The sequence below is a fragment of the Aptenodytes forsteri genome, unplaced genomic scaffold (genome assembly GCF_000699145.1).
Source record: "Aptenodytes forsteri isolate BGI_AS27 unplaced genomic scaffold, ASM69914v1 Scaffold229, whole genome shotgun sequence".
NCBI classification, from domain to species: Eukaryota; Metazoa; Chordata; class Aves; order Sphenisciformes; family Spheniscidae; genus Aptenodytes; species Aptenodytes forsteri.
This window is the reverse complement of record NW_008795863.1, coordinates 3,331,864-3,344,114: the sequence shown is the minus strand read 5'-3', so window position 1 is coordinate 3,344,114 and position 12,251 is coordinate 3,331,864. Positions and strand designations below refer to the sequence as shown.

Genomic DNA, 12,251 nt, shown 5'->3' with positions numbered 1-12,251 from the left:
CTGGGAAGAAAATTAACTCTATCCCAGCTGAAACCAGGACAATGGTACGCTTCTATTCCTGCCATACTGATTTTGTATAACCTCTAATGATTAAAACTATATACATAAGCATTCCTGCAGTTCTGTAATTAAAATACAGAATGAGTGAGTTCCAAAATCCAGCTAAACACATTATGTACAGTGTGTGGTACAGTGGTGGTATGGAAGTGTTGTTGATAATAAATGCTTTTAATGGTAACTAAGTGACTAACAAAGCAAGGAGGACTGTCATGCGATTTTTTTGGAAGAGCTTGGTAAACTGTAATCATTTATTTAAAAAGTCTATCTGCATCTTTAGGTGGCTAAATTCTTGAGCAGAAGTGGTGAAAAAAGGAAAATGGCAAGCTGTAAATAAGATCTTTATTTGATTTCTTGCAGCTGTTGCTTTTAAGAATGCCAAGCAGTTTGACCAGGCAAGGGAAGCCTGTTTACGGGAAGCTGAGGCACATGAAAACAATAAAGCGTATCTTTTCATCAATTGTTATTCTTTTTTCCAAGAAGCTGACTAGTTGCTACTTAGAATGGGGTAATGGGGGTTGGTAGAAGATGTATTTAATATATTGCGATTTTGTCAGTCTAACAAAATTGCCTTTTAAAAGACTATTCCTGTGTGGTCTGAGTGGGAAAACTAAAGAACTCTCTTGATCTGTGTTGTTTCCAATAACATCTGGAGTGATAAGATGCTGACCAGTGCCAGTCTAGGTACTGCTTCAGAAATTACTATTTACTATTACTATTTACTATTTTTTTATTTACTTTTTTTTTAAATACCTACAAATGGATAATATAAACTAAATGTGACTCTGACATTATTACAGTACTCATAGTAGTATTTAGTAACCAAGAACATATTTTTTAAAATGTGCTTTTTATAACTTTATGTGCAGTTATACCTTGGTATGTTGCATTTACTCTGTCCTTAGAAGCATTTATTTTTGACGCCTTGCCTACAAATGTAGTAGGTTCGATTTGCCTTTATGGGATTCCTTGCTTTGAAACTAGTGCTTGTATAAGATTTTGTACGCTAATCATTTTTCTGCATTATATTTTTGTGGCTTTTGTCCTTGACTTTGACAATGTTACTTCCAGTCTCTTCCATGCTGCCAAGTAAGTACAGAAGCACTGAGTAATCTGAAACAAATTTTCTAACATATGGTACAAGCATGAACTATCATTTTGATCTTGCTGTAGTAAATGGTATGGTTCAAGTGATTTCACTGTTTCAAAATCAGCTTAATGGAAGTGCAGCTAGGAAAGTCTGAAAACCTGCAATGGCCATGTGAAGAAAGGATGATTTTGACATTCTTTAGCACCTCCTGATATCAAATATTTTTTCTTATATGAACTTTTTTAATTTTGAAATTCTACACTGTTGAGCTTATGAAGAAGTTTTTAACTAAAGAGTACTTCAAAGCAAGCAGATAATGATAAATAATCCAAATATTGCCTGTGGGTCAGATCATAAGAATAACTTTTTAGTGGGGAGTATGGTTGAAGTACTTCATTTGTGGAAGATAATGTTACACATGCACTGTCTCATTAAATAAAACACTTGAAACATCTTCAAAGCATTAAATATTAACAATGAAGTGATAGCTGATGCATGTTAACTTTTGCTGCATAACTACAACTTGCTGAAATACACCATGTCTAACTAAATTGTAAATTTTTTCTCTGCAGAGCTTATGAACAAGCTGGCATGATGCTAAAGGTATTTTAATTTACCAGTTTTTATTTAAAAGCTCTATTTTTTTTGTGAAGAATATTGTGCACTGGACCATTTTACAAATATATGTAAGCGAATTGCATGTTAAAGTGATATTTTTCTATTGACTCATAGTCCCCACCAATACTCTCAGTAGATTAGGGAAGCGACATTTGTAATTGGGGAAAAAAATGGTTTTCGTTTTGTAGAAGGAAAGGTGAGGGCCTCATGTCAGAGGGTAACGGAAGAGTGGTATTGCTTCTGCTCTAAACTACCACAAACTCATGCCTTACGTGAGAGTTTGGTACTTACAAGTGAATTTTATGCAGTTGGTGGTCAACTTTCACTAGCTCTACAAGTCTGTAAATAAAAATTAGAATCTTAATAAATAAGGTATTACAGTTTGCTTTGATTTGTTTCATTGTACGTAAGCACAATTCCTGACAGCAGCATCCCTCTGACTATTGCTTTGCAGGAGATGCAGAGACTCCCTGAAGCAGTTCAGCTGATCGAGAAAGCCAGTATGATGTACCTGGAGAACGGGACACCAGATACAGCAGCTATTGCACTGGAACGAGCTGGAAAGTAAGTCTGTGGTATTGGTGGCTAGAAGGTATGCAGGGCATGGATGTGTCTTTGGTTTTCTTTCTTGTCTTTTTGATGCTTTTAGGTAAAAAATATTTTCATTTCACCTGAAGAGAAAAGATTTGTGTTTATTACAGGTTAATAGAAAATGTAAGCCCAGAGAAGGCTGTGCAGCTCTATCAGCAAGCAGCATCAGTGTTTGAAGTAAGTGGGGGTTTTTTGGTTTGTGGTTTCCCCCTCGCCCCCACCCCCAGCAAAGAACTTTCCAGTCCCAGAAGGTATGTGAAGATGAATGAATTGGTGTTTAGGGTCAGCTATAAAGTTAAGAAAAAGCCTAAGATTAGGTTCTAAATTATTTTTCCTTCCTTTCACATCAGTGGCTGAGTGATGAAGCTGAAGGCTGCTTATGCTGTAGAGAAGGAGATTACAGAAGTTAGAAGTCAGTTTGCTTTGCCTTTTTCTCAGTTTGGGACTTGACTGGATCTGAATTTTGTATGTGGTCAAGTTTTCTGCCTCTTGTTGGGCAGCCCAGAGGGTAGGGAACACGGCTGCTGTTGAGTCCTGGAGCCAAAACCAGTGGCTGAGTGATGAAGCTGAAGGCTGCTTATGCTGTAGAGAAGGAGATTACAGAAGTTAGAAGTCAGTTTGCTTTGCCTTTTTCTCAGTTTGGGACTTGACTGGATCTGAATTTTGTATGTGGTCAAGTTTTCTGCCTCTTGTTGGGCAGCCCAGAGGGTAGGGAACATGGCTGCTGTTGAGTCCTGGAGCCAAAAACAGTTTGAAATCCTTGAAGGCACAGAAGGGAAGAGTTTGCTTGATGCTCTACCCACCCCATGAGCAGATGATTTGCCTTTTTGCTACTGCCTTTGGCGTGCTTCTCTATTGTCAGTTGTTACGTGTTTCCAGATTAGCAAGTTTGCATTGATGTTACTTTGCTCTGTAGATCCATATGGGAGCTGGCTGTGGGAGTGGGGTGCACCAATACTCTTCGTGTTTCCCTTGAGTGTGTGAACTGCTGATATAATAATTAACAGTTGTTCTAAGTTACAGATGACATACTTAGATTAAGGTCTAGTGGTCTTAATTCTATGCAGATGAAATAGGAATGCATGAATTCTTTTTGTTCTTCTCTAGAATGAAGAACGTTTACGGCAAGCATTAGAAATGCTAGGGAAGGCATCAAGACTTCTAGTCAGAGGACGCAGGTATAGCTTTATGCCTTCTTTTTTTAAATGTAATTGAATCTGTAATAGTGATTTTCATTGGGGTTTTTTTTGTTGCTGTTGTTGGGTTTATATACTGTTACTTTATTCTTCTTTGAGACGTACTTCAAACTAAAATTCAGTTTCTGTGGGATATGCCATGTTCATCCAGGAACCACCTTTTTGTGTTCTGGGATGGGAGAATGTGGGCTGTAAGGCTTTATTTCCTTTGTGTTTGTTGAATAGCTAGAAAGCACATACACCAGTTTTCATTAATTCTTAAAATACTTCAGGATTTTTTTTTTTTTGTCCCAGCACTAATATGCAGAAAGTACTTGAAAGTCTTTTATAGCTGTGGAATATAAAACAGGGAATTAGGTGACTAATCTGAGGAAAGAAATCTGTTTGCAGCAGTCTGATTCCGGACTTCTTAAAGAAGAGTTTATCTTGGAGTCTCAATGGGAATTTATTTTAATTGTTAATTGCTAGCACCAAACTTGACCTGCCGTTCATCTTAGACTTGCTTCACTGGAACATGTAGTTCCTTTAAGAAATTGTCTGGGTTTCTAACTCTACTTTTAAGACACTTTATTTCACTGCAGAATTGTAGTCAGAAAAGGAAATTTACAAAGTAACTTGAAAGTCTTTCTGTGAAAGCAAGTCAACATAGCTTCAGAACATCTGAAAGACTTGGTTGCTGTGCTGCTTTATAGCTCACGTGCTATTGCTAATTTCTAGAAGTTAAATATGATGATTAAAAGAGTATTCAAACTCAAAAGCAGTTACTATGACTTAATATTGATAGTTCATGGCTATCAGACTTACTGATAGCTTATAGTAACCTCATGACATACAGAAATCTGTTAGGGTACGTAACAAGGCATTCATCTTGTACAGTGTTACGAAAAATGAGGTTTCTCTGAGTGAATACCAGAGATGTTCTTAGCCTGCATGTATACAAAAGGAATTGCTGACTATATATTTCTTTATCTACTCTGTTAGTAAGATCTACTGCTGATTTTTAGTTGTGTTGCTTTTTATTCCAGTAGACTTGCTGGTGTATTAGTTAAACACTTTGTAATTAGCCTCAGGTTCATTATGCTGTATTCCTGGCACTGATACTCCTAACTGTTTCTTGGTTTTTTTAGATTAGATGAGGCTGCATTGTCTCTTCAAAAGGAAAAAAGTATTTATAAGGAAATTGAAAATTACCCAACATGCTATAAGGTAAATTCTAACAGACGATTTCTGATAGTGCATTTCAAGTTTTTCTGGGTAACTAATGACAGCTGACATCTGACTCACAATATGTACCTCTTGATTCAGGGATATGTTTCTTGCTAAATGATGACAATTTGTGGTAGTGCATGTTTCCCCAACCTCTAACTGTGCTTTTTTCACTACTATAATGTTGAAGATAAGCTGCTGTTATCTACAGGAGCTGTCAAAAACAACAAACACATCAAAAATAAAGATGTTATCAAAAATAACAAACCAGAAAAACTGTTACTTGGTGCAACAGTTCATTACAATGTTAAAGGAGATAATCTATTTCATACCAGCTGAGGATATTGCATACTACTTTTTCACTCTGTTGTTCCGACTCTGTTGTGTCAGTATCTTAGAATCGTTGCGGATCGTAATGACCTTTTTCACGCTAAATATTAGCAGTCCAGTATTTTTCTCATATTTTACTGTTAATTTCTAAAGAATCATCAGGTTGGGTTTTTTTTGTTTTTGTTTAGAAAACTATTGCTCAAGTCTTAGTTCATCTTCACAGAAATGATTATGTTGCCGCAGAAAGATGTGTGAGGGAAAGCTATAGGTAAGTCTGCTTCATGTCCTATAATTTTAGACTGAATGTTTCTTTAATGTAGATCTATTCTTATGAAAGAGCAATGGAAACACTGTCTGTCAAAAAATTTTAAGCCTATACTTCTGTTGACTTACAGCACAATAATAGCATGCTCTGGTATATGGCCATCAGGAATTTTTTTCACTCTTAAGAGATTTAGCTGTAATTACCGTGGTGATTCTTCTTAATGAACCTAAAATAAAAGTTAGTCATAAAGAAGTAATTATGTGCAACAGGTGAAATGAGATGGAAATTAGAAGTTCTTCCCGGGTTTTCTTCCTTGTTAAAAGTGAGCAGAATACTGTTAAGGTTGGGATTCTTGCCTTACTGATATCCTTTGGGTTGTGGGGTTTTTTTTCCCAAATGGAACAGAGACGGATTAGCTATTGTAAACAAATGTTTAGGATTAAAAGTGTGTATTTCTGGATGTTGCTAACTGAATGTTTTCAGAATCCTTTTGCCACGTCATGTGTGGAGGCCCTTAAAATGTTGAAATTCTAACTTGTCATTACCATATTTTATTACCATTTGAGGATGGAAATATGGAATGCAGTCTCAAAATGCGCAATAGCAGCATCCCAGTATAATCAATTAAACTATCTAGTATGGTGATTAGATTGAGGGAAAGATTAATCTAAATGTTTTTGTTAAAAAAAAGTTTGCAGCATGTTAATTATTACATTTCTGGTTATGTTGATCTAGGAGATCTTGCCCTTGTCATACATTAGAAATCTTGCTTTTCTTCCATTTTTTGTGACTTTTTTTTTTTAAATAGTTGATTGAACTGAAAGATAATTTAGGAAGCAGAAAGTAGTCCAGTTGAATACATTGAAATGAAGAAGGCATTCTTTACACATCCAGGAGAAAATTCTCGTGTCAAAATCTGGATTAGTGTTTAACCCTGGTTCCAGAAGCTTTCCTAGCTACTCTCCAGTTCAGCTTTCATTAGGACTTCAGTAACAAAATACTGAAACAACATATTTTTACTTAAACTGTGTTTTTAGTGAAATGACTTGAACATATGTGTAAGTTAAATTGTACTTTATTTTTAGAAAGAATTTTTCAAGATCAATCTTTAAACATCTTGCTCATATTTTCCAAGTCTTCAATTTGCATTTTATATATAGAAACTCATTACAGAATTTTTCTGTATGTAAAGCGGAGGAAGAGTTTATTGACTAGTCAGGAAGAATTGAAGAATTCTAATACTCCCTTTTTGTCTTGACTATGATTGTGGTCTTATTCTCAGCATGCAAACTAATATTGCTGAAAGTTTAATTTTATGAATATGATCCATGTACCTGGAGAAATCAAAGTCGTTATAGGCAGTTTTGTGGAATAAGCAGTCCATCTGATTCTTAAAAGCTGCTTGCTCTTCTGCTATTAATCAGCAGTATTTAGAGAGAGAATAGCTGAGTGTCAAGTAGATTGCTGAAATGCCCTGAATGAACTCTTAATTTCCTTCAGCATACCAGGATTTAATGGAAGTGAAGACTGTGCAGCACTAGAGCAACTTCTAGAAGGGTATGACCAGCAAGATCAGGATCAAGTTTCTGAAGTCTGTAATTTGCCACTCTTCAAATACATGGACAATGATGTAAGTAGGCAGTTCCTATGGATTTTTTTTTCTTCTATAATCCTTTTGCTTGTTCAGTTTGAGAGATTTTTTTTTTTTTCCTAGTAGAGGGAAATAGGAAGAGCAGGGTCCATGTACGTGTTGTGACTTGCTTTGTCATCCTGCCCTGTGCCTGTGATCTTTCTGTATTCTTCTACTCTGCTGCCTGCCAATGTAAATTCCCACATTGTTGTTCCTTTCAGACAGTGGGAAGGCTTAGGTGAAAGAGCAGTTTGTTATGGATTTGCCGAGTTTGACGAGCTGACCAAAATTCAGTTCCCTTCTGCTTGGTTCCTTAGGGGTCAGCACAGTTTGCTGCTTATGCTTTATCTCAGAAATACCGTATAACTGATATGCGTGCATAAACATTACAGAATATGATGCCTACAGGATGGCATTGTTGAATGGGTTTTTTTCAGCGCTTATTCCTTAGCAAGGTACTAATTAGTGAAAGATTTTTTTTTATTTTAAGAAAGTATTTTTGTCCTATCCCCCCCCTTTTTTTTAAAAAAAAAAAAAAGTACTTGTAAATTGTAGGAAGTATAAGGCTAAGGGAAGGTGTGAAGTAAAGGAGGCATCCATCCATGCCAAACTTTGTAACAGTATCGACTAATTTTACTTTGTTACTATGTTGAATAGTAAAAATTAAGGTACTAGTCTTACTGAAAAACACTCGTAAGGCTTTTTACATGAACCATTACTAGACAATGTATGCAGAGCTGCATACTGAAAAATTATTTTTTTTTTACGTAAAGCTTGAACTACAGAAGTTGTAGGATGTGGCCAAGTTATTCTATAATCACTATCAGTACAGATCTCGCATCCCATTCTCAGAGTGTTTGAGGTAGAAAAAATGAACCAATGTTAGGCTTACTCTAAGCTGGAAAAATATACTCTGAAAGCGGCATCAATCTGTTTTCTGTACTGAATGTTAACCTGCTTGTTTATTGTAAGCGTTGGTCAATTCTGTGCAATGTAATCCAACAAAATTTTACTTCTGTGATAGTACAGAAATTAAACTTGTCTTGTTATTGTCAGTATGCCAAGCTTGGTCTTACCTTGGTGGTCCCAGGAGGTGGAATCAAGAAGAAATCGCCAAATGCTGCACAAGACAAAGCAAGAGGACCAGCCACAGTGGGCTCTCATGCTGATGAGGAAGAGGATGAATATTCTGGTGGACTGTGCTAACTACAGACATAGGTTGTCTTAAATATCTGACTTATTTGTGATGTTGAGCATATCCAAAGGTACCAGATTTACCAGAGCTTCATTGCAATTGTGATATGGGAATGATAATATTAACTTGGCAGCTTCTGGGTACAATACAGGAGAAAAAGCATCATTGTGCCTATCATCTTGAAACATCTTTGGAACTCATTTCTTACCTGGTAGGAGCTTCCTGCAGTTGACGGGAAAAATTTGAAAGAAATTTTTACTAAAAGCACAGTTTAAAAGAAACCAAAACCCCAGAAGCACTGGAGTAGGGAGAGTGGTACAAAATTTTAAATGCTGGATTTCAACAGCTGACGCTTTTTGGTCCCAGTAATATGTTTGTGACTGTTTTCTGAGTTAAATATACAATCATTCATCTGGCTATTTATCTCCTGTTTAGCACCATTTAAGGCAGACTGTGCCAGGCAGGATTTTTCACTAGTATAAGCACTAGGGGGAGCATTCAGTTTATTTGCAACATGTTTTTACTCCACTGTGGAATATTATTTTAATATCTTATTCTTTGCAAGCAGTATCCATGTGGGTGTGGAAAATACTAAGTCAACTAGTTTGAAGCTATCTTGCAAGCTTCAAAGCACACACGCATCTTTCATCTTAGGAACTTTATTGACCTGAAGTCTTTGGAAATAAATGTGTGCATAGTGTTTGTAATGTACAGCTTGGGAATGGAAGGAGTGGATGACCTTTCTTAGCAGTGTTTCTGAAGCATGCCATAACCAAAAAAGAAATTGAATGTAGCAGATAACGTGCATTGAATATAAAGCTCTGAAGACAATGTTTAACAAAAACTTAGGTGGAATGTTTCAATGATATGTTTAGGTTCATGAGTGGTCTAGGTGTTTATTTACTAATCAATACGCTAGTCTATGAAGACATTTCATTCTTTTATATTTTCAAAGCATAGAACAGCTATCTCTTACAAACGGCATTTTTCAAACTAGCTCAGAATCCAAAGTAACCAAATTTTAATGCATCTTCTCTTATTTTTATTTGGTTTCACGTCATCATGTGTTTTGCAAGCTTCTGTAGTGTCTTAAGTTGACCATTTTATGCTTAAAAGTTGACAACACTGGAAGTTGGACCTGTGGTCTGTTTCTTCAGAAGAACCTAATCAAGTCTGCACTAGGGTGAGATCACTTGGAATCCAGCAGGGATTTGTGTGTGATACATGATGCCCAAAGTTCAATAAACAGTAGACCAAAAGCAGTGTTAAGTGTTGGTACAGTTTCTGCCATGTTAAGGAATTGGACGTCTTCAAAAATATCAAGCGTATGTCTGACATATATGTGATGTCTGACATTGGTGCGTCAGACATAATTGTGATGAAGGTAAACTTTCAGAGGGTTAATATTCACTTTTCTTGGGGTGGATAGTACTCAGTAGTATTGTGATGGGTGCACAAGCTACAGCATGATTTGCAGGCAGGGCTACTGTAAAAGTCACATTATTCAATTTAATGGGTGTTCAAAAAGCAGGGGTTTTTTCTTTGTATTATGTAATAATCAGCTTGGATTTTAGAGCTATTTGAGACTACACCTGTAGTTCTTTACTGTCTTGACAGGTAATTTCCCTTTGTTATTAATGATGTATGTAGAAGTTTTTGCTCTTCTATAAAATAGTCTAAATGAAATTTTGGGAATTGAGTTGCTTTTCTCTGATTACAAGTATACATGAAAGATGGTTTTGAAGACTTTCCTGTCACTCTTGTTTTTCCACCGTTGGAGCAACTCATTCCAGTTTACTCAACTTCTGCCTTCTGGATTTGTTCATGAAGGTGACCATGCACTTTTTGTGGGGAGTCTTTATCACAAGTAGAAAAAAACCACACATGTAGGAGCACTGGGAACACTAAGTAATTTTCTTCAAGCTTTTCCTGCTGCTTCCAATTCTGAAATCAGTTTTGTTGAATGGTCCCAAGGAGTCTGCTTTTTAGTGTGTGTGAACAGTTGTATATATCTGAGAAGATGACATGCGTAAGAAGAAAAATGGGAGCCTTGTGTGCTTCTGTGAAAGAACTTGCAGGCTTTATTTAAACTGTGCTTGTAACACTAACAGGCTCTTAAAAGAAAAATTAAAATTTATGCATTAGATTCTTAAAGCATACTTTTCGTATTGCCAAAAAAATAAAATAGATGTGCAAGACTGTCTTCCCACTACCCCCCCAGCTTTTTTCTCTTTTCCTGTGCCGGGTGTGGAAAATCTGGGACAAAAGTAACTTGTACTAAACACATTAAGCTGCCATTGAATTGAAAGGGGCTTCTCTGAATCTTAGGAGTAGAATCTTAATTTTTGATTGCAATGTTGCTGCAAAGACCAAATCTGCAGAAATGAAGTGTCTGAAAATAAGATGGTTTATTTTATATAACTTATTCTCCTATTTTAGGCAATGGAAGTGATAGGAATGTTAACTGCCTTTTAGTAAATGTTTAACTATAGAAGAAGCCATCTGTATATCATGTGTTAGTGTTTGTTTCTATCTTTCAAAGCAATTTGCACACATATGTAAATATCATTAAGTGATTTAAAGTGGAAGAGATAACCAGCAAGAAAGTTTCCAAAACCAGTGCTTACCATAAGAAAAATAAAATTAAATTGTGCATGAAGGCTGAGCAATGGCCAATGCAATGTATATGTAAAATCAGAAGATTTCTAAATTATCTGTAACTTAAGACTCAGTATGCCCAAGTGCAGTGTGAGACCTGTGCTTTATTTGTTCTTTTTCCAAATCTGTGGTGTATTAGAGTACAAAATGTGTTTGTAACAGCTCTACAGATGCTGCTTCTTGAGAAGAGGCTATGTGTTTCACCAACATGAAAAATAAAACTGGAAACTAACGCATTTGTGCTTGCTTTCCCTGTTGTTGATCAGGTCCTGCTGAGCACCGCCATTTGAAAATGAATATTATTTTTTAATCTCAGGCAGATTTTGTGTGTGGCCGTTTGTCTGCAGATCTCGTCACCAAGTGTTGCAGGTATATTATGTGATCAAGGACTAAGTCTTGGGAACCTGCTGGCTGAGGTTTGAGTGTTGAAAGTCAGTGGCATCCAATCTTTGTGGCTTATTCACTAGACATTTGCTTACAGCCCATTTCGTTTATCCTGTGGTTTTTGTTTTTTCTAACTGACCTTTTGTTACCTTTCTGTTGGCTTTCATTATTTGAGATGGTGACACATCTTAGGCAATTCTGTCCCACTCAGAATAAAAGGTATGCATGTGTTTTGTCTCTCTGCCGATGGTAACATCTTGGTGGTTCATTGTTATCACTTCACTTCCCAAAGGCTTGTATTCAGAAAACAGAATTGTTATATTGGGTGATTGTCAGATCTGAACTTGTCATCTTTAACAATATGAAATAGAGAGAAATACTTGATTCTCCAGTCCTCGGTCTTCCTTAATCGTGGCTAATCATTCAAGGCATAGTTACGGTTTAAAAAAAGACTGTGTTTCTAGTGATGACGGAGGACATACAGGTTCTTAGATCTGCCATAGAGATAAAGCACTTGCTTCCACAGTTGGGCTGGTTATATGTGTAGCAAACTCTTGAAGTCTTCTGGAAGAATACACATATATGCTCCAAGATTTACCTGAATATGCTGAAATCCAGAAAGGATTGAGAACGTTAATGGGAGCAGCAGAGATGTGAGAAAGGTTCTTGCACCAAACTGTGCTTTGAGTATTGATACTGACTGTGACAGATGCGTCCTGTGTGCCTCAGGGCTCTGCTGGAGGCTAAAGGAGGTGCCCACACCAAAACGACTGAGGGTTAGTTGAATGTGGAGCCTGCCCTAGCCATTAGAACTTCAACATTCATTTCTAGCAAGGATAACTTTAGAAATGGTGTTTGCTGTCCAGCAAGAACATGTAAAAGTGACTTAATCGCTATTTAGGTCATAGGTTTTTGCTGATTTAAAACCAACACTTGGGGGTGGGGTGAAGAGGAAGGTTAGTTTCATTTTGGAATGATTCACTCTTTACCTGTGTCATTTTACTTACATGCTAAAGTGTCACTGATGTATA

At 36.5% G+C, this 12,251-nt stretch overlaps 1 protein-coding gene across 1 annotated transcript in view; it reads left to right on the top strand.

The window, feature by feature from the left end:
- NAPG (NSF attachment protein gamma) overlaps nucleotides 1–11,073 on the top strand; it is a 21,013-nt gene extending 9,940 nt beyond the window's left edge. The window contains exons 4-13 of the mRNA XM_009284136.1: nucleotides 418–502; nucleotides 1,129–1,146; nucleotides 1,720–1,750; nucleotides 2,220–2,329; nucleotides 2,467–2,533; nucleotides 3,464–3,534; nucleotides 4,680–4,758; nucleotides 5,277–5,356; nucleotides 6,854–6,983; nucleotides 8,040–11,073. Of these exons, the coding sequence (XP_009282411.1) occupies nucleotides 418–502; nucleotides 1,129–1,146; nucleotides 1,720–1,750; nucleotides 2,220–2,329; nucleotides 2,467–2,533; nucleotides 3,464–3,534; nucleotides 4,680–4,758; nucleotides 5,277–5,356; nucleotides 6,854–6,983; nucleotides 8,040–8,189 (821 nt within the window). The 3' untranslated portion in view covers nucleotides 8,190–11,073. The remainder of the gene's footprint in view (nucleotides 1–417; nucleotides 503–1,128; nucleotides 1,147–1,719; nucleotides 1,751–2,219; nucleotides 2,330–2,466; nucleotides 2,534–3,463; nucleotides 3,535–4,679; nucleotides 4,759–5,276; nucleotides 5,357–6,853; nucleotides 6,984–8,039) is intronic.
- Nucleotides 11,074–12,251: the final 1,178 nt, after the last annotated feature.